At 35.1% G+C, this 18510-nt stretch overlaps 1 protein-coding gene across 2 annotated transcripts in view; it reads left to right on the top strand.

The window, feature by feature from the left end:
- LOC128211524 (antiviral innate immune response receptor RIG-I-like) overlaps positions 1-18240 on the top strand; it is a 28623-nt gene extending 10383 nt beyond the window's left edge. Inside the window, exons 6-22 of one of the 2 annotated variants that reach the window (XM_052916418.1) lie at positions 88-195; positions 615-743; positions 915-1250; positions 1513-1584; positions 4347-4604; positions 4769-4891; positions 5710-5820; positions 6868-7022; positions 7338-7522; positions 7810-8008; positions 10707-10875; positions 11128-11223; positions 11792-11964; positions 12457-12595; positions 14292-14519; positions 15979-16146; positions 16473-18240. In XM_052916418.1, coding sequence (XP_052772378.1) covers positions 88-195; positions 615-743; positions 915-1250; positions 1513-1584; positions 4347-4604; positions 4769-4891; positions 5710-5820; positions 6868-7022; positions 7338-7522; positions 7810-8008; positions 10707-10875; positions 11128-11223; positions 11792-11964; positions 12457-12595; positions 14292-14519; positions 15979-16146; positions 16473-17107 — 3284 coding nt within the window. In that variant the 3' untranslated portion in view covers positions 17108-18240. The remainder of the gene's footprint in view (positions 1-87; positions 196-614; positions 744-914; positions 1251-1512; positions 1585-4346; positions 4605-4768; positions 4892-5709; positions 5821-6867; positions 7023-7337; positions 7523-7809; positions 8009-10706; positions 10876-11127; positions 11224-11791; positions 11965-12456; positions 12596-14291; positions 14520-15978; positions 16147-16472) is intronic. The other variant, XM_052916419.1, reaches the window with a different exon arrangement.
- Positions 18241-18510: the final 270 nt, after the last annotated feature.

Here is an 18510-nt window from a genome sequence, read left to right as displayed (position 1 = left end):
AACGTTCTGACGACTTGTTCTAACGTTAATTCAAGATACACGTTGTTGTTGTTGTTGTTGTCTTGTATTTCTTTGTATTTTTTTCAGATTTCAGCAACGATGAAATTATCAGAGGTAACTTGAAATCTTTTTCTGGATATATCTGTCTGTGTTTGGAGCCAACCGACTTTTTAAGGCTGCATTATTTTAATCAAGGTAAGAGTTTGCATGGTAATTTTGTAATAGTTTGCATTTCCATTTAAAGTTATATAACCTTGTCAAGGACTAATTATCACTACGTTTAAAAGCTCTCGAAAAGGCATCATTCACAATATTTTTGCAAAATGACACATCTTTGAAATATATAATTATGTTATGGGCGCCAGGCCAAAGGTCTCATATTTGCGAAACGACCGAGTGCAAACTGAATTAGTGTATGATCATTTATTTTCTACTCTTCTTTAACAAAATAATATTAAATTTTGTTTGTGGTGATATTTACCAAAAACACCCCTTTGAATAAGTTTCTAGAAGCATGTTTACATTATATGAATGTTGTCAGGTTTCAATTAATGCGAAGACTCAGAAAATAATAACTTTGAACTGTATGATATACCGATTATTTCTTGAAACAGAGCAACGCAAACGGTTGAGAGACTGTGAACTCAGCATGGCTGTCAAAATGGGCTATAATATTTTCATGAACGAAATTGACGACCCTGGACGATTTGTAGCTTTTTATGAGCTTATGGCTTCAGAAAATGGTATTGTAACAATTAAATTAAATTTTATATACTATGCATTTTAATTGTAAGCGAATACTATATCGGAATGTTGCTTAAATGAAAACGAAAAATAATATTTCAATGACTAACTTCCATACGAATATGGTGAATTGCTGTGTGTTTTCAAAATGTTATGTTTGTATCATTTAGGTTATCCCAAAATTGCACAGATATTGAAAGGGGAGTTCGTTGCTTGTGACGAACCTTACAGAAGATTGCTGGATTTATTTGTGGACGATTTATTAGAAAAAATCCCTAATCCTACAACACTGATTCCTATTCTTGAAGGATTTAAAGCTATAAATGACGCTGACGCACAAGAAATAAGAGCAGAATATGTCAATAAAGGGCATAATCGAGCTATTTGGGTGTTGCTGTTCAAACTTCCTTGTCGAGTCGAGACTTGGTTTAAGGATTTCATGAATGCTCTCATTGAATGCGATTTATTGGCACTGGCTGAAAAGTTGGAACCTGACATTTTCAAAAGTAGATATTTCCCTTGTTTATTTACTTTACTTTTATCTGAATGTTCTTATTTTTGAAAAACAATTTTCAATGTTAGTTTTCCTTTTAGTTTTTGAAACCAAATATCATCCAAAAATCAATAACATTAATTCAAAAGATCTGTTGTTTTCGAAAGTACAAAACCTAGACAGATATTCACGAAAAGGCATTAAATTTCTTCGACAAAAAATAAGCACTCAAACGACCATGTAAGCATAGTTCTATAACTGAATTTCTGTTTTAGAATTGATGGCGCAACATACGTACGATGAACGAGACAGTTGTGGGACCGAGATAGAAATAGCAACTTCGTTTGGTAAAAACCCCTAAATTCTGTGTGATATCTGAGCTAGTTTGTAAACTTCATTTTTTTACAATGTTTAGCTCGACAATTCGAAGAATAAGGAGGGCTATACTACTCGCCCCAGCGTCGGCGTCGGCGTCCGGTTCAAGTTTTAGGGCAATTTGGGATTTTCACTTATACGTCTAATACCCTTCATTCAATTTGCTTAATACTTCACACAGTTATGCAGGGCCATCACATAAAGAGGTTAGATAACTCCATATTATCCTTTATACAAAATATAGCACCTGATTGACTATTGAACTTAGGTTAAAGTTTTAGGGCAGGTTGGGATATTTATTAATCACTTCTATACCCTTATGTCAATTAAATTAATACACAGTTGTTCAAGACCATCAAACAACAAGGTAACATAACTCCACATTATGCTTAATACAAGTTATGGCCCCTGATTGACTTAGGAACTTAGGTTAAAGTTTTAGGGCAGGTTAAAGTTTAAGGGCAAGTTGGGAGTTTCTCTCATAAGTCCAATACCCTTCATTATACCCCCACAAACGAAGTTTGAGGGGGTATATAGGAGTGAGCTTGTCGGTCGGTATGTCTGTCGGTCGGTCGGTCGGTCGGTCGGTCGGTCTGTCTGTCGGTTTTCATGGTTTCCGGACGATAACTCATGAAAGGCTAGACAGATTTGAAAAACTTTTGGTACACAGGTGTAACATCAGATGATACCGGTCAAGTTCGATATTGGGGCTGGTGGGGCCAAGGTCAAGTCACTGTTACTAAAAATAGAAAAACGGTTTCCGGACGATAACTCATGAAAGGCTTGACAGATTTGAAAAATTTTTGGTACACAGGTGTAACATCAAAAGATACAGGTCAAGTTCGATATTGGGGCTGGTGGGGCCAAGGTCAAGGTCATTGTTACTAAAAATAGAAAAACGGTTTCCGGACGATAACTCATGAAAGGCTAGACGGATTTGAACAATTTTTGGTACACAGGTGTAACATCAGAAGATACAGATCAAGTTAGTGAGCTTGTCGGTCGCTCGGTCGGTCGGTCGGTCTGTCGGTTTTCATGGTTTCCGGACGATAACTTATGAAAGGCTAGACATATTTGAAAAATTTTTGGTACACAGGTGTAACATCAGAAGATACAGGTCAAGTTTAATATTGGGGCTGGTGGGGCCAAGGTCAAGGTCACTGTTACTAAAAATAGAAAAACGGTTTCCGGACGATAACTCATGAAAGGCTTGACAGATTTGAAAAAAATTTGGTACACAGGTGTATCATCAGAAGATACAGGTCAATTTCGATATTGGGGCTGGTGGGGCCAAGGTCAAGGTCACTGTTACTAAAAATAGAAAAACGGTTTCCGGACGATAACTCATGAAAGGCTAGACGGATTTGAACAATTTTTGGTACACAGGTGTTACATCAGAAGATACAGATCAAGTTAGTGAGCTTGTCGGTCGGTCGGTCGGTTTTCATGGTTTCCGGACGATAACTCATGAAAGGCTAAACAGTTTAAAAAAAATGGTACACAGGTGTAACATCAGAAGATACAGGTCAAGTTCGATATTGGGGCTGGTGGGGCCAAGGTCAAGGTCACTGTTACTAAAAATAGAAAAACGGTTTCCGGACGATAACTCATGAAAGGCTTGACAGATTTGAATTGTTTTTTGGTACACAGGTGTTACATCAGAAGATACAGGTCAAGTTCGATATTGGGGCTGTTGGGGCCAAGGTCAAGGTCCCTGTTACTAAAAGAAGAAAAACGGTTTCCGGACGATAACTCATGAAAGGCTAGACGGATTTGAACAATTTTTGGTACACAGGTGTAACATCAGAAGATACAGATCAAGTTCGATATTGGGGCTGGTTGGGTCAAGGTCACTGTTACTAAATATAGAAAAATGGTTTCCGGACGATAACTCATGAAAGGCTTGACTGATTTGAACATTTTTGGCAGTAACCTTGGAGTTATGGCCTCTTTTCAAAGGAATGGTTTGCCATTCCTGTGTCCAGGCGGCATTTGGGGGTATTCGTCACTCCTGTGACAGCTCTAGTTCAATTTACCTAGCGTCAAAGTCATCTTATGTATGGAATAATTTAGGTTTGACATTTAGTGACCAAAATTGGTATATAGGAAGAGTTTATGGAGACCTTTCCTGGTATTGTGTTTGAGGCCGCTAGGATCAATGTCAAGGTCAAAGTTACTATTAATAGAAACATGGTTGGTATTGAATAGCTTAAGTAAGGGTCGACATATTGCGAGCAAACTTGGTTTATATAAAGAGTTTATAGAGACCGTTCATGAAATTGTGTTTTGGGCCCCCGAGAGTTATGGTCACTGTTTACTTTTTTATTATTTTTTATTGCTTTTGGCAGGCACATACATCATTATTGTATTCACTTCAAAGTCAAAGCGGCGTAGTCGAGCGCGGTGTCTTACGAAAGCTCTTGTTTAGTAAAAACAAGCCCAGTAGTAAAAGAAACAAATATAAACCCATTTTTGAATAACAATATTAGGGCTTAAGCGACATTGGACGAGATACACAAACGTACAAAACATCACAGACCATAAACGCGTAAATAGCTTTACCAATAAACGATGGGATTACCGCCTCTCATGTCAAATCAGGGTGGACGCATATTTTATTCTTTTTAATGAGTTATCGTTCATATATACATGTAAAGTGTAAATATTGTACTATTTGCACTGCCATTCGTATGCCAATTTAGCGTACACAAACAATATTTACAAACTTTCGTAGATTCAGAAGAAGCAAAAAGCTGCGGAAATGAAGACGTGCCTGACTTTAGCGAATTACTCCAGTCTTCTCCAGTCATATCCGATGAGGAAGAAACATGTTTGAAAGCAAACTCCGCTGTTGATGACCTAACATCGGATTTCAATGAACTTCTAAATAACACTGATAGCCATGAGACAGAAATATATTCTCGACTTCCTAAAGACGAAGCACGAACGACTGTAAAACAAACAAGGTCACAGATGGATGCAACTGAAGCTGGTAAGCTTTTGACATTACTCACTCAATCAATCGTGTACGGAAAACAGTGTCATTTTTAATTCAGATGTTCAGAAACATTAAAAATCAATGATTATATTGAGAAAGTTAAACTCTATTTTAAGTTTACCTTCCTTTATATCATATTATATTTTGATAATCTACAGGAAAGCGATTAGTTTATGACAAAGAGTTTTTATTGGCATGTAAAGGATCGCCATTTTCTACGATTTGTCCACCTGAAATAGCAAACATTCCGGACATAGACATACGTATGACTACTAGAATCGGTTTGTTCAATACATTTAGATTTGATCATCATGATGCCTTTCTCCTTCATTCGCTTATATCTTCGCGGCATTGTATACCTAGTTTTCACTTTGTTTCGCATTTTCACCAAAATCCTTATTTCAATTTGCAATTTCATCACATCAATAAATGGATCTGCAATACATATCATCACGTCAATTTTAATCAATTTGATAGTCATGTGTTTGGCTGGCATGAAAAGAGTGCTACTGCTTCACAAATTAGTTATATATTAATTATATATTTTTATAATTAAACTTTTTGGACAGTAATTTGAGTCTGTATGTGTTTTTCTATGTCTACAATTCTGTATTGGCTGTTTTGGTTTAAATATGAGAGAAATTGTTTATTAAAAAAACGTTGAGTCTGTTATTTTTTTCGTTCCGGTCCAAAACATGTGCACTCTCGAAATAAATTATGTTATTCAACGAAACTGATATTGAAAATACATGCAAGTTAAACCTGCCAACACTCTTATCAAAATAGGTCAGTGTTGGTGTGTTTAGCTATCAATTCATCAATGATTAATTTGTTGTAACATCGTGTTCTATTTAAATGTTTATTTAGTATCAATTCTTATTTCATATTCTTCTACATATTAAGTGTTGTGCGTTTATATAAATTGTTGTGCGTTTGTGTCTATTTAAAGGAGAAACTATGAATTCGTTATTTAACTTTATGTTTTCCGAATACGTAAAAGGTATGTATTTCATTGTAGCAAACACGCAGATGTATGTTGAAAAGTCCAGAGAAGTATTTATTTTAACTGTATAAAGAATAACTATACGGTATGTTTTAGGTATCCACGACACTGAAGACAATGAAGAGAATAAGATACGAAACGATTTAAACATAATTGGACCGGAAAGGGTCATTAGCGAGGAAGAGTTTGAGATAAATATTGAGACAGGTGAGTTTACCACAGTGTAGGTCTTAATATTCTGGTCTTGGTGATCATTGAGTAATATAATTATGATTTAGAATTTGTTAACATAGGATATGCAGTTTAAGCCGTTGCAAGGAGTCGTTTTCAGTATTGCAATATATATTTTTGTTAATGAACAATTCCAAACCAAAACTGCTGCTTTCATTATTATCTCGACTATTCGAAGAATATGGAGGCTAAACTACTCTCCCCCAGCGTTGACGTCCGGTTAAATTTAAAGGGCAGTTCACATTTTTACTTATCACTCAAAGTCAAATACCATTCACTCAATTCACTAAATACTGCAAACAGTTGTTCAGGGCCATCACAAAATGAGGTTACATTACCTCATATTATCCTTAATACAAATGTTCGCCGATGATTGACTTAGGAACATAGGTTAAAGTTTTCGGGCACTAAAGGTCAAGGTCACTAAAATCGAAAAAAATCCCAGCTGAAACTAAATCGCAAAACGAAGGCTGAAGTACTACTGCCGATCATTGAAAACCTTGTTTCGTCGCATTGCAGCTTTCATGTTTACTTTTTAATTTGACTTTTTGTGATGCTTTTCACAGGCACATATAACATAGTTATTCTATTCATTTCTAAGGCAAAGAGGCGTATAGTCGAGCGCTCTGTCTTACGGCAGCTCTTGTTATGGATGTACTTTGTGCTTCTTGGGGTTTTATTTAGAATGTATATTTCTTCAAAGAAGCATCTGTACAATATTGATAAAATGTCAACAGCAAAAGCATATTGGACGTTTACTTTTCTAAATAATTATCCGTGTGTCATTGCTTATGCATTTATTAATGATAATTATGTAAATGATTGTGGTGATGATGAGGATAAACAGAAGGAGGAAATGGAGGAGGAGCATATACATACGGATGATGAAGATGGCGGTGGTGGTTGTTGTAAAGTATCGGTAGTGATGCGAGTTTGGTCAAGATGAGTTTTTGGAAGCATATAAGAAAAATATATCAAACTAAAGAAAATATGTTCGTAGCTTATCGTTCGGTTTGTTTCCAGACCAAGACGATCTTGGAACGAATGTTGATGACGTGGATATAAGTCTACGGGGTTACCAAAAAGAGTTAGCACAGGAGGGTTGTGATGGAGAAAACGTTATAGTGATGGCTCCAACAAACTCGGGCAAGACCAGGGTGGCATGCAGAATTATGCAGGTAATTCATCTTTCAAAGAGTTTTGAGAAATGAATGTCAAAAAGTTTATATAAATGCCAAGTTTCCTACCATTGTATATGATTTCATGCTTTATTTTATAAATTAAGATCGAGTTACTTTAAATAATTGAGATTATGAATTGTTCAGTAAAGAAATAATGTTGTTGACGCTTGTCTACTCCATCTTCGCTCTTAATAAGAATGAACGTATACCCCGTAGACTGATTTCATTTTCGTTTTTCTGTTGTTAAATCCTTAATGTACAATCATAATGGCAAGTCATGCATGATTATTTCTTTCAACATTTAAATTCTAGGTTCACCTAAGACGGAAAATAGCAGAAAGAAAGAAGGGTCGTATTTTATTTCTTGTCGAAAACGAAGCACTAGCCATTCAGCAAGGAGTAGTATGTGCAGAACGACTCCCAACTTACAGGACAAAGGTGTTCAGCGGAAACGTCCACAGGCTAAAAAAGCAAATGCTCTGGGATTTCCTTGAAAGGCAAGTCTGTTCGTAATTGTTTAAAACATGACGCAATAAAATTGGTAAAATGTCATAAACTGTTTGTGAAAACTGTCACATATGATGTCCGTCATAAGCTTTATGTGATCTATTAAAATATTTATGTAATCTATTAAAATATTTATGCTTTATGTAATCTATTAAAATAATACAAAGTCCATTCAGTCGTAATATTTCATCATATCTTTTTAGTGCATTTTGTTCTCATTATTGAAATATTTTCAAGACTGACTTGGTTTTAAACTGTTTTGTTTCATTGATTGCAGAAGAGACATCTTTGTTGTAACAGCACAGATTCTTGTGAATGCTTTAAAAGCAAAGAAAATTGAAAGCGTCAGAGAATTTTCTCTGATTGTGTTCGACGAATGTCATCACTCAAACAAACAACACATGTATAATGAAATTATGGCTCGATATCTTCACCTTAAACTGCGGGAGGGAGTTGAGTCTTCTAAAATGCCCCAGGTGAGTATCAATAAATATTGACATTGCATATTTGTTATTTCATCTCAGCGTATTGAATGGCCTGTCGCTCAATAGCAATAACCTTTTTGTCCTTGTTTGTTGAAAATTGAATGATTTTGACTTTTGAGCGACAATCTTTTAGGTCAGTGTTTTAATACGACATTTGAAATTCATTTAAAAGTTGATTAAGTTGTGATAAAATATCGATCTGCGACATACTGTATAAGTGGTTATGTTCGCTGGTCAAAAACTTTGCGAATTGAAGATTTCCCACGTTTCGCTGGCAGAAATATGACTGTGCGTAATATTTACACGAGTACGTTAGATAAATTCTGCCAATTGAAAGATATGTTGTCAATTTTTAGTAATCGGTTACTCGGGTTTCATAAATAATAATAATCATCTAAATATAAAGGAATAGTATTCTCAGTTTGATAATTATTTTGTGCAGTTCAAAACAATACTGTTCAATACACATTTCATTTAAAGCCGATACATGGTAACAAAGAAACAGTCGCTATGCCATGCTTTATCACAAATGATGTGTGAAAACTAATATGTAGCTTTTGTTTGATTGTACAGATGTGATGAAGCTGCTCTGGCTTTTGAAAAGTGCGGTATTCAAAATGTTAATCAATATTTTGCATTTTGCATTTATTAAACAATAAAACATGTTTGTGTACATAATGTTAGTAATAAAATTAGTATTTTGTAAACATCTGATGGCGTGGATATTTACGCTGGTCAATATATTCGCGAATTTTGTCAAATCGCGAAATTCGCAAACATTTCCACGTCGCGAACTGAACCACTTATACAGTACCAGTTTAGTAGCTCAATTCGCTAGTCTCCACTTATGCGACCTCGCTTTTGTTGCGACATATGCGTCGGTGGCTCCAGCGTCGGTACAGAAAAACCTTGTTCAGGCAATACCTTGAATTACTTACGAAATCGCATCAGTAACTCTAGGGTTTTGCCCTTTTTATGTCATAAAATATGTGCAGACAATATAGTATCGAATCAATATGGAACTTAGTGACAAAGTTTGTTGGCGTATGTCTCGGTCAAGCTCGATTGTTTCGTAATTCACATAAGTTTCTTCATAGTTATGTCCCATGTATGTTAGAAAAGAAGGTTTATGTCTTGTGCAGACAATTACTTGGGTATTTTTCCCATTCGTGATAACACCTTGTGATGGTGTTTGAGGGCATAATGTCCCGGTTCAGTTTGTTCATGGGATAAATTGTCTTATAACTGGTAGTGATTTGACTAATGACTGGTAGTGTTTTGACGAGCTTTTGTCGTCACTTGATTGTCGTCGGAAGCGTTGGTCAAGTTTTGTGTTTAGGTGTACATGGAAACTATCAAAGGTATCACTTTGAAACTTGGTGAACTTGTTCATGTTATACCCTTCTTCACATTGTACCCTTGAGAATTGGACATAGCTTCTTCCATTGTTGTTGGATATCACATAAGTATTGATTTCATTTTTTCATAAATGGATAATGCACTTCAACAGGTTTTTGAGTCACACATTTGGAAGGGCAGGGAGAAGGTGTGGGATATTTAGATATGTTTGGCATTTTTAATTTTTAGCTAGTCTGATTTTTTAAGATTGTGCTTTGGTCACTTACGTGCAAACTATCAAAGCTATCACTTTCAAACTTTGGAATACCTGTTCACTATCAAATGTAATAAATGAAATGAATAAACGGTAAAAGGATAAAATTAGACGAGCGTTCAACACCCGCAGGCGGTGCTCTTGTTATTTTTTGTCTCAGAACAAGCTGATTTTGGCATCAATTCCTTCACTTCAGTCATATTAAATAACTCACAATCGAACAGATCTCAATTATTGGAAAACCTGCCGAAATTTTGCCTAAGGCTTTAGTAACGCCTTTAGCTATAAAACATCAATTTTCGAACAATAATGAGAAACTGCGACCTATTTTTGTCAGCAGTCTTATACCACTGGGTTCCAGACATTTGCGCAAAAATTGCCTTATCCGAAGATTTTCTTTTTATTAAAGGTGACAATACGTTCAATTTTTGAGATTGCAGCTTCAAGTTAAAAAATTGTAGTTGAATGTGCAGACAATAACTCATGATTTGAATATCAAAATCCAACGAAACTTGGTTATATTGTGTGTGAGCACAACGTATCGTTCAATGTCGATCGTCGGGTAAATAAATCTAGAGTAATGTTTATTCCATTTTCTGTAATAACCTAACTTTTAATTAACCAATGATGACGTATGATAAAGCATTATGTCTTTGACATGAATAATTGCGTAGTGAATTGATTTACTCAGTAATTCACAGCGTAATGCTACATTTTCATTTAAAAATAGAAGATTTACATTTTGTGCAGACAATAACTTAAGCATTTATCACCAAATCACGTTGAAACTTTCTGAAAGTGTTTGTATGCAGAAAATCTCGAACAAATTTGTTTGTGTGACAACTCCGCCCTATTTATCAATCAGCTAGTGTTGTCTCTTTGCATTTTTATGTATTTGATATTGATTTAACTATGGCATAAACAGGCAACGCATCCGATGCCGCGGAATTTCATTTATAAATTGAGGTAGTTTCACGAAGCATGTTCAGTTAGTTGTTGTTAAGTATTAATAAACAGACGATCATGTTAAGCTTCTTTATGTGCTTCTAAATTCTGAATTATATCCCCTCTTTGTAGATCGTTGGACTTACAGCCTCCTTGGGCGTTGGTGGAAAGACTGAATGGGGCCAAGGAGTAGAGCATATGAAGAAAATTATGGCAAACATGGACGCAAAGTTTCTCTGTACTGTGAGAAAGCCTGATACAATTCAGGAATTGAAATTATATGTGAACCCACCGGTTGAAGGTATGCCGACAGTTTATTCTTATTAATTGTGTTAGGTGTCATTGGGACAATGTAGTAATGAAAAACGCGCTGGAGATTTGGCATGGAATCTTTATTCTAATAAATCTAATTGATACATTTTGATTGATGGAAATCTAAATAAACTAAATAACAACGGTTAATAAAAAGCACGTGTGATACAGAATCACGTTAAATATATCGTTAAGGAAACCTGTTTGATTTTGAAATGGAAAAGTGCGTTTGTAATTTCAGAACTATTGCCAGTGCCTGGAAGAGCTGTCGACTGGTTCAAAAATGCTGTTGAAGAAATAGCTAAGCGCATCGACGCACATATGGCGACACATCGAAGTAAATTTACTGTATATTAAGTGGTTATTAAATTTTAATAACAGGCTTAAGTTTTTGACAAATAACTAACAAGAAACTGATATTACGTTTGTAGAGTTTTCAATATTATGAAGATAAGGATGTTGTTTAGTATGTTTTGCTAGATCTTAAGAAATATTTAAGAATGATTTAGATGAGTTATTGTCTTGCTTTGGTGTCACCTTTGTTATGCCCCTTCCAAATTGAAAATTATTTCCCTAAGCTTTAACTTGGCCATAACATCATAACCTTATTTACATGAAACATTATACATGGGTTACTATTATCTAGTGCAGTGGTAAAAGGAACATGTATAGCATGGCTCGTAATTCCGTTCAATATAATTATATAGAACATTGTATACATATTATAAGTGACAATGTGCACATTAATGGCAAGGCCCACAACTTTGACATTAATAATTGTCGAGTTATGCCCCTTATTCAAAACAGTGTTGGCGTTTGCTCCGATGCGCTCTTTTTACCTTGAATTAAAGAAGTTAACTGTCAGATCAGGGTTTTAAGTTATATTTGCTGTTATATGAATCTAGCTGTACGGGATGCTGCTCCCGAGGATACATTTATAAAGACAGCATGCAGGTTTCCACCGACATTTGGAACCGAAAAATACCTGCAATGGAATGCTGAGTTCGTGAAACAAATCGCAAAGGTCCGATCAAAAGACATCCGTCGAGTGATAAATCCTTGTCGTTTACATTTAGAGGTAAACATTTTAATTTTTAGGTATTTTTTCCGAATGGAAGAAGTCAAAGGCATTGTCAAAGCCTTGTCGCCGACGGCTTACAAACACTTAAATTTTGACGTTAAATCATAAAACGCTCCATATATTAGAACTAAAAATGTATAGGATACGCACTTGTACAGCAAGTACCATATATCAGGCTGAAGTATTGAGGTAGTTCCCTTTTTCGGTGAAAAACAACAACAGAGGAACGTTCGCTTCGCGCTGTTTTGTTTAATGCAGCTCGCACATGAGTTACACAATCATTTTATAACTATTTTATAGTCCTTAGAAGGATTTGGTAGATCATTTAGTTCAGAATACTCGTTAACAAAACGTCTGTCAGTTTTACCATTTCAATAAGGAGAAGGCTTGGACTCAAAAGAATGAGTACAAATTACACTCCAGTGTATGTATTTCTAAATACATTTAGTTTGAAATAGGAACCATATATAGTGGTATTTGTCATTCCAGGTGTACAACAAAGCGTTAATGGTGCATAGTGATGCGAGGATAAGAGATGCATTGGTTATTCTGGAAGAGTTTATGGAAGACTTCAGGGTAGTTCCAGCAGAACATCGTACCGACGCCTTTCTCATGGCTCTTTATGATGGTAACTATTGTCAACTAAGTAATTAACCTGTTCATTGATGCAATACTATATATTTACATCGACACGACTTGGATCTATTGACTCACAACCGTGGCTTATCTGACGTGGCCAAAATTGCAATATGTAAAACATTAATAAACGGGGTCAGTGGGCGATTCGGGGCAGCAGCCCACACTTCCTATTCCAATACAACTATTACCCAAACATAAACATGACATAATTTACACTGTTACAGAACATCAAACACTTTCGGTCAACATTTAACATACTCTGTGGAGGCTTTGACTGACGTAACGGTTCGCAATTTACTATAAAGTGACACTGCCTTCACAGAAGAACAAAATAAGACACTGTTCGATGCAGTTCACCTCTTTGTTCAAATGACAAAAATATTTGATAGCCAGTGACAGTCACTTCCTACTACCAAATATCAATCCAACCCAGATTTGTCTCTTTTCTATATACATGTGATATTCAGCACTACCAATCAGGGCTCAGTGAAGAAAAGACACTGGAAGTTGTTCATTTAAACCAACCATCCTACCCTCTTTCTTTACTCTTATCCTCTTTACCTTCTTATTCTGTTCTCAAACAGAATTAACGACTTTTGTATTCGAAAACTAAACTTATTATAGCATTGTTAATCACACAAAATGTTTAACTTTACGCTACTTTCTTGTCTGTGTACATCGTCTGCAAAATATCTTTAAATATTTGATAAAAGTATATGAAGCCAAATCACATTTAAACACTACCACCTGATCTAATCCAACAATATCAATATCATTGTGTCATCTACATTGTAAGCTGTACAAATGTCCGTCATTAAATATGTACTTCTGCTAAAGTATGGAGAAGAACTTTTTAAGATATATTTATCTTTCGTTCTAATCCTTTTCTAGATTGTACATGTGTTTTCTGTTAGTCTGTATAATATGTGTGTATACGCTGATGAATAAAATATGTTTAAACTAACATATAACATGCATATGAATAATGATATGTATTAATTACAGGTCAGTATAATTTATGTGTGTTTATAGAGTTTTGTTTGAATGTTTTATTTTGTGTTAGCTTTTAAATTCAACCAGGGTTAAATCCGATAGTATTCAGCACGAAAACAGCTCGAAATCTGTATTTTTTATCGAAGTTTCCCCGCTTTGGTAGACCGCCGTTTAAGTCCGACAACGCATACGTCACGTTGTGTATCACATGACCTCATATAAAGCTTAGTGACTCAGTTTTAGCCACTGTTGTTGGGACTTTTCAGGGATCGGCCATAATGTGGAGTGGAATATATGTCCCTCCTCTCTGGGATCGGCCATGGCATTTTGGCGATCTATGGAAAAAGGAGAGCGCGCAGCAAGGCCGCATGCGAGAAAGCTCGCACCATTTTCTGTAGAACGCCAAAATGGACTCTTTTGGTGTTCGCACATATTTTCGTGCCAATGGTAATCGACGATTTACCCCATTTACTGTAGTCTTATATTCCTCCATTTTCTACCTGAAACTTGCTTAACATATACTAGATAACTATTTGTTGAGACCGCATACCAAATAATGCTTAATTTTTAGTTTCCGCGTGCCGCGTAACACCTTTAGTTCCGAGTACAGTTTCAAAAGAATATGTGCCAAAAAGAATGGTTACACCCTGCATGTGGCAATACAAGCATTCACACACATCTTTATTTCGTAGAACTTCTGGCAGAAACATTCGACACGGAACCAGAAAACCCCAAATTGCTCAAACTTGAGCAAATATTGTCTAAAGTACTTTGCGAGGACCAGAATGGCAGAGGCATTATATTTGTGCGAACGCGGGAACTGGCTCAAGCATTGGTTAGATGGGTGAACGAAACAGATGGTTTGAACATTCTAAATGCTTCCGAATTCGTTGGACAAAGTGCATCCGCTTCAGTTGGAGGTATGGTATTTTATTGATTGAATTTCATAAACAATGACGACTTGTATAAATTAAGTATTTATTATCCAATCACGATGAGGTGACAGATAATAGGCATAATGTCTCGGTTAAGTTCGATCGTTGGGTAAATGGCGTAAGTAGATCCAGAGTTATACGTTACTAAAATGTATGTGTATGTCTTGTGTAGACGATATCGTTAGTATTTTGTATCCAACATGATGAAACTCGGTGACAGTGTTTGTGGGCACATTTAATCGATCTTTTTTCGTTGGGTGAACCGACTCAATAACTCCCAAAGTTATGTCCCTTTTACATTAAAAATAGGTTTATTTTGTGTAGACAATAACCAGTATTTATTACCCATTCATGATGCAATATGATGACAGTGTTTGTGGTCATAGTATCTCGGTCAAGCTTGACTGTGTGATAAATCGCTATAGTTATAACCCTATTTACTATAAATTTTGCTCCTTTGTAGTACAATTGGTTTGACAATGGCTGTCCAAACAGGCGACAAATCCAATTTCAGAGAAGTCTTGTTATAAAATACAAATGATTTAGAGTTAAAAAATAACAGGTCGTTTTGAAATTAACAGTAATCCAAGATTTGTCATACATGGTTACACTCAACCCCTAAAACTTAAGGCGTGGTATCCAAATTGCTGAGTGTGTACAGTTAATATTATATAGTCGTTCTTTCGATTGTCTTTGAAATTCAAAGACAATCGAAAGTACGACTATATAATATTAACTGTTTGAATGTATTCGATTCCTTCGTTTTAACTTTGGGTAAAGGCTAAATATGCACTGTATTACTTTTCTTATTCGTCACGTAACATTTATTTCTGATGTCAAAATGACAAAAAGATGGATACAGGTAGTCGGTCTTGTATGTGCTAGTACTGTTGCTGGCTTGTTAAATATATCAGAGAATACGTAACAATAAAACGATATTCAGATAAAACCAAATTCCAATGAAATGTGTAAATTTACAAATAGAACGTATTAAAAGCATGTTGCAGATAAATGATGAACACCATGTCCAACGCATGACAAGGATTTTTGCTTCTTTTAATTAGTGTTTTCTAGCTAATTAGTGTATTCTAAAATCTATTTACGTTTGAGATTTTAACAGATTTGGTGAAAAGCTATGCAATAACAATAGGAAATGCTTTAGTTTCTCAAAAGGTCAATGACGATAATGCTCTAAAGATGATTTAAAACATTATATATTTAAATAACAGTATATATTTAAATTGAACTATAATGCCACTTTTGTTCAAACTGCTTCGGTGTATGGCATAACATAGACCGATACTTTTACAAATGAATGTATAAAACACTTTTTATTGAAAGCCATTTGTAATAGAATCGGCATGCCATCTTGGTTGGTCATTACGTCCGAGATGATTGCCTATTTACATATATTGAACCAATGAGTAAAGTTGTTTTTGTTTAGGGATGACGAAGAGTGGCCAGAAAGATGTGTTGCAGTACTTTAAGGATGGACAACACCGACTTCTTATTGCGACGTCTGTAGCTGAGGAAGGTCTTGATATATCTAAATGCAACCTTGTGATTCGTTATGAGCATGTCACTAATGAGATTGTCAGACTTCAATCAAGAGGTAAACACTTGAAGACAAATAGTTAAAAACGCTACAACTGACATATCAGCGAACCGATGAAATATCGACACAGGCTTATACTCATTTATTTAAGCTCGATTATTACGACAGCTATGACCAGAAATATTTAGACGTATATTTGTTTATACACAGATTGAGATAAAAACTGCGTTTATCAAAGAATAAAAAGTATTATTATACCAGTAATTATTCAGAACATGATGACAGTCATGTTTTTGTTTTTTAAAGAACCAATGTTTTCATTTGTTTTCACGGTACATCTATCACTTGCTGATAATCTTTAATGCAAAACTTACCAACTTCAGGGCGGGCGAGAGCGGAAAATAGCTTGTACTATGTTATTGCGGAGGAGGACTCTTGGATTCTTGCTAAAGAAGAAAAGAATCGTCAATGTGAGGAACTTATGAATCAAATTGTTCCACACCTGCAGGTGTTCATTGAAGATCATGCAAACACCTGGGAGAGAGAACTCTTAGAAATTCAAGAAAGAATGAAACAAGAGGAAGAAAAACAAGCCGAAGAAAGAGAGATTAACACGGCAGCTACAGGTGTCCGCTTTGAATGCTTTAATTGTAGTTCCTTTATTTGCTTGTCTGACGATATTAGGGTCATAAAGGATGCACATCATGTTATCATTGATGAGGAAGCAAAACGACGTCTTACTCTCAGAAGAGGGGCTCCTACCTTTATTGAACCAGAAGGCGCCGAATATGGAGGGGCCTTGTATTGCGCAAATGAGGAATGCCAACGGGAACTGGGATCGGTTTGCACTTACAAATTCTCTGAATTTCCATTGGTAGGGCTTAAGAACTTTAGAATTGTTGATAGATTTGGACAAGGTCGCGCGTTTAAGAAATGGAAAAAGGTCAATTGCAGAATCGAGGAGTTTACATTTGAAGATTTGGAGGCCGTTGGTGCAGAAAGACTTGCGAATCTTTAAACTGCTGGTGTTGTTTTTGCGTTTGATGAAACATTTTGGTTTGTGAATTACAAACGACAATTACTAAATCTAGCGAATTATCAACGCCGTTTAAAATACCAAAATAAATATGTTGTTAACTCTTAATTGATGCGTTTAATGTGCGTTTTATAGTTTGCTGCTATTCATATTGACACTGACTTGAATGACATTCGTTGAAGCAATATGCTTCAAATTGTTCAATAATTATTGATTGTGTTATTTAATTGATATTTGTAATTCAAATATTTATGGTACGCATTGTGATACGTTGCATGTCATAGCCATCGTGTATAAGTTATAGTGATAGTGGTAAATGTTGTGGCTGTACCTAAGTATAGCAATCTGGTGATTATGTTAAACATCTAATATAATATTTGCTGAGCGCGTTTCCTTTTAGTGGTACTGCATTGTCCAAAACATATATTGTTCAAATGTTATAACGTCAGTCAGTCGACGAATGCGAATTAATTTCTTCTTTGTACTGCACGTGTATTATACTAGTCATGTTTTTGCATATCTGAATTGGCTTTGTGATTTGTCTTGGTGATATGGCTGTACATATCATGTTTTTTGTTCGACTGTTGGAATTTTTCTATGTATGCTTTGCTTTGTAGCGCCATAGTATGTTGTTAGATTGCATGCCGAACAACACAGCGACAATCAAAAGCCATATGTTAAATGTTTGCTTAAACTTATTTTTTGTCATAATTTGAAATGGTATTTTGTGATTTATTTATTAATTTATCATTTAATTGCTTTTACATTATATTTCAATTTTCTATGTATGCATTTTTATACATGTTGCTCTGTTTACTAGTATTTATACAATTTAATGAATCCATTATTTCTATTTGCATGTGAGAAAGTGCATACATTGTCTGTGATTGCCATTTTCTTGTTATTTCAATAAATGTAGTTATATTGCTATTAAAACGTCCATACATAAACATTAGTTACTGAGTTAATAAAGTCGATATAAATTCTGAGAATTGTTATCTGATTAAGAATTAAATATTTTACAAACAACGGGTAAATTAAAGTGCTGACGATTGTAAAAATGCATATCAAACTCATACCCCGTAGACCAATGTTAGTTTTGTTTAAACGATCATCTCTAAATTCCATTCCGGTCCAATTTTTCAAAATGGACCATTCCGTTCGAATTGTTTAAAATGGACTATTTCATTCCCATTTTTTTCAAAATTTGACTACTTTGCAAGACATGTCTTAAATAAAACATCCCATTCATACATTAAAATAAAAGATTCGATCATATTTTATGTTTGCATTTCTATTTCGCGTATGGTGCAGTTTCCGTATATTATCTTAATATCTTGTACCAATCGATTGCAAGTTAAAACAATAAATGATCGTAAATTCAG

The sequence above is a fragment of the Mya arenaria genome, chromosome 12 (genome assembly GCF_026914265.1).
Source record: "Mya arenaria isolate MELC-2E11 chromosome 12, ASM2691426v1".
In the NCBI taxonomy this organism is placed as follows: Eukaryota; Metazoa; Mollusca; class Bivalvia; order Myida; family Myidae; genus Mya; species Mya arenaria.
This window is presented reverse-complemented; position numbering and strand designations above follow the sequence as displayed.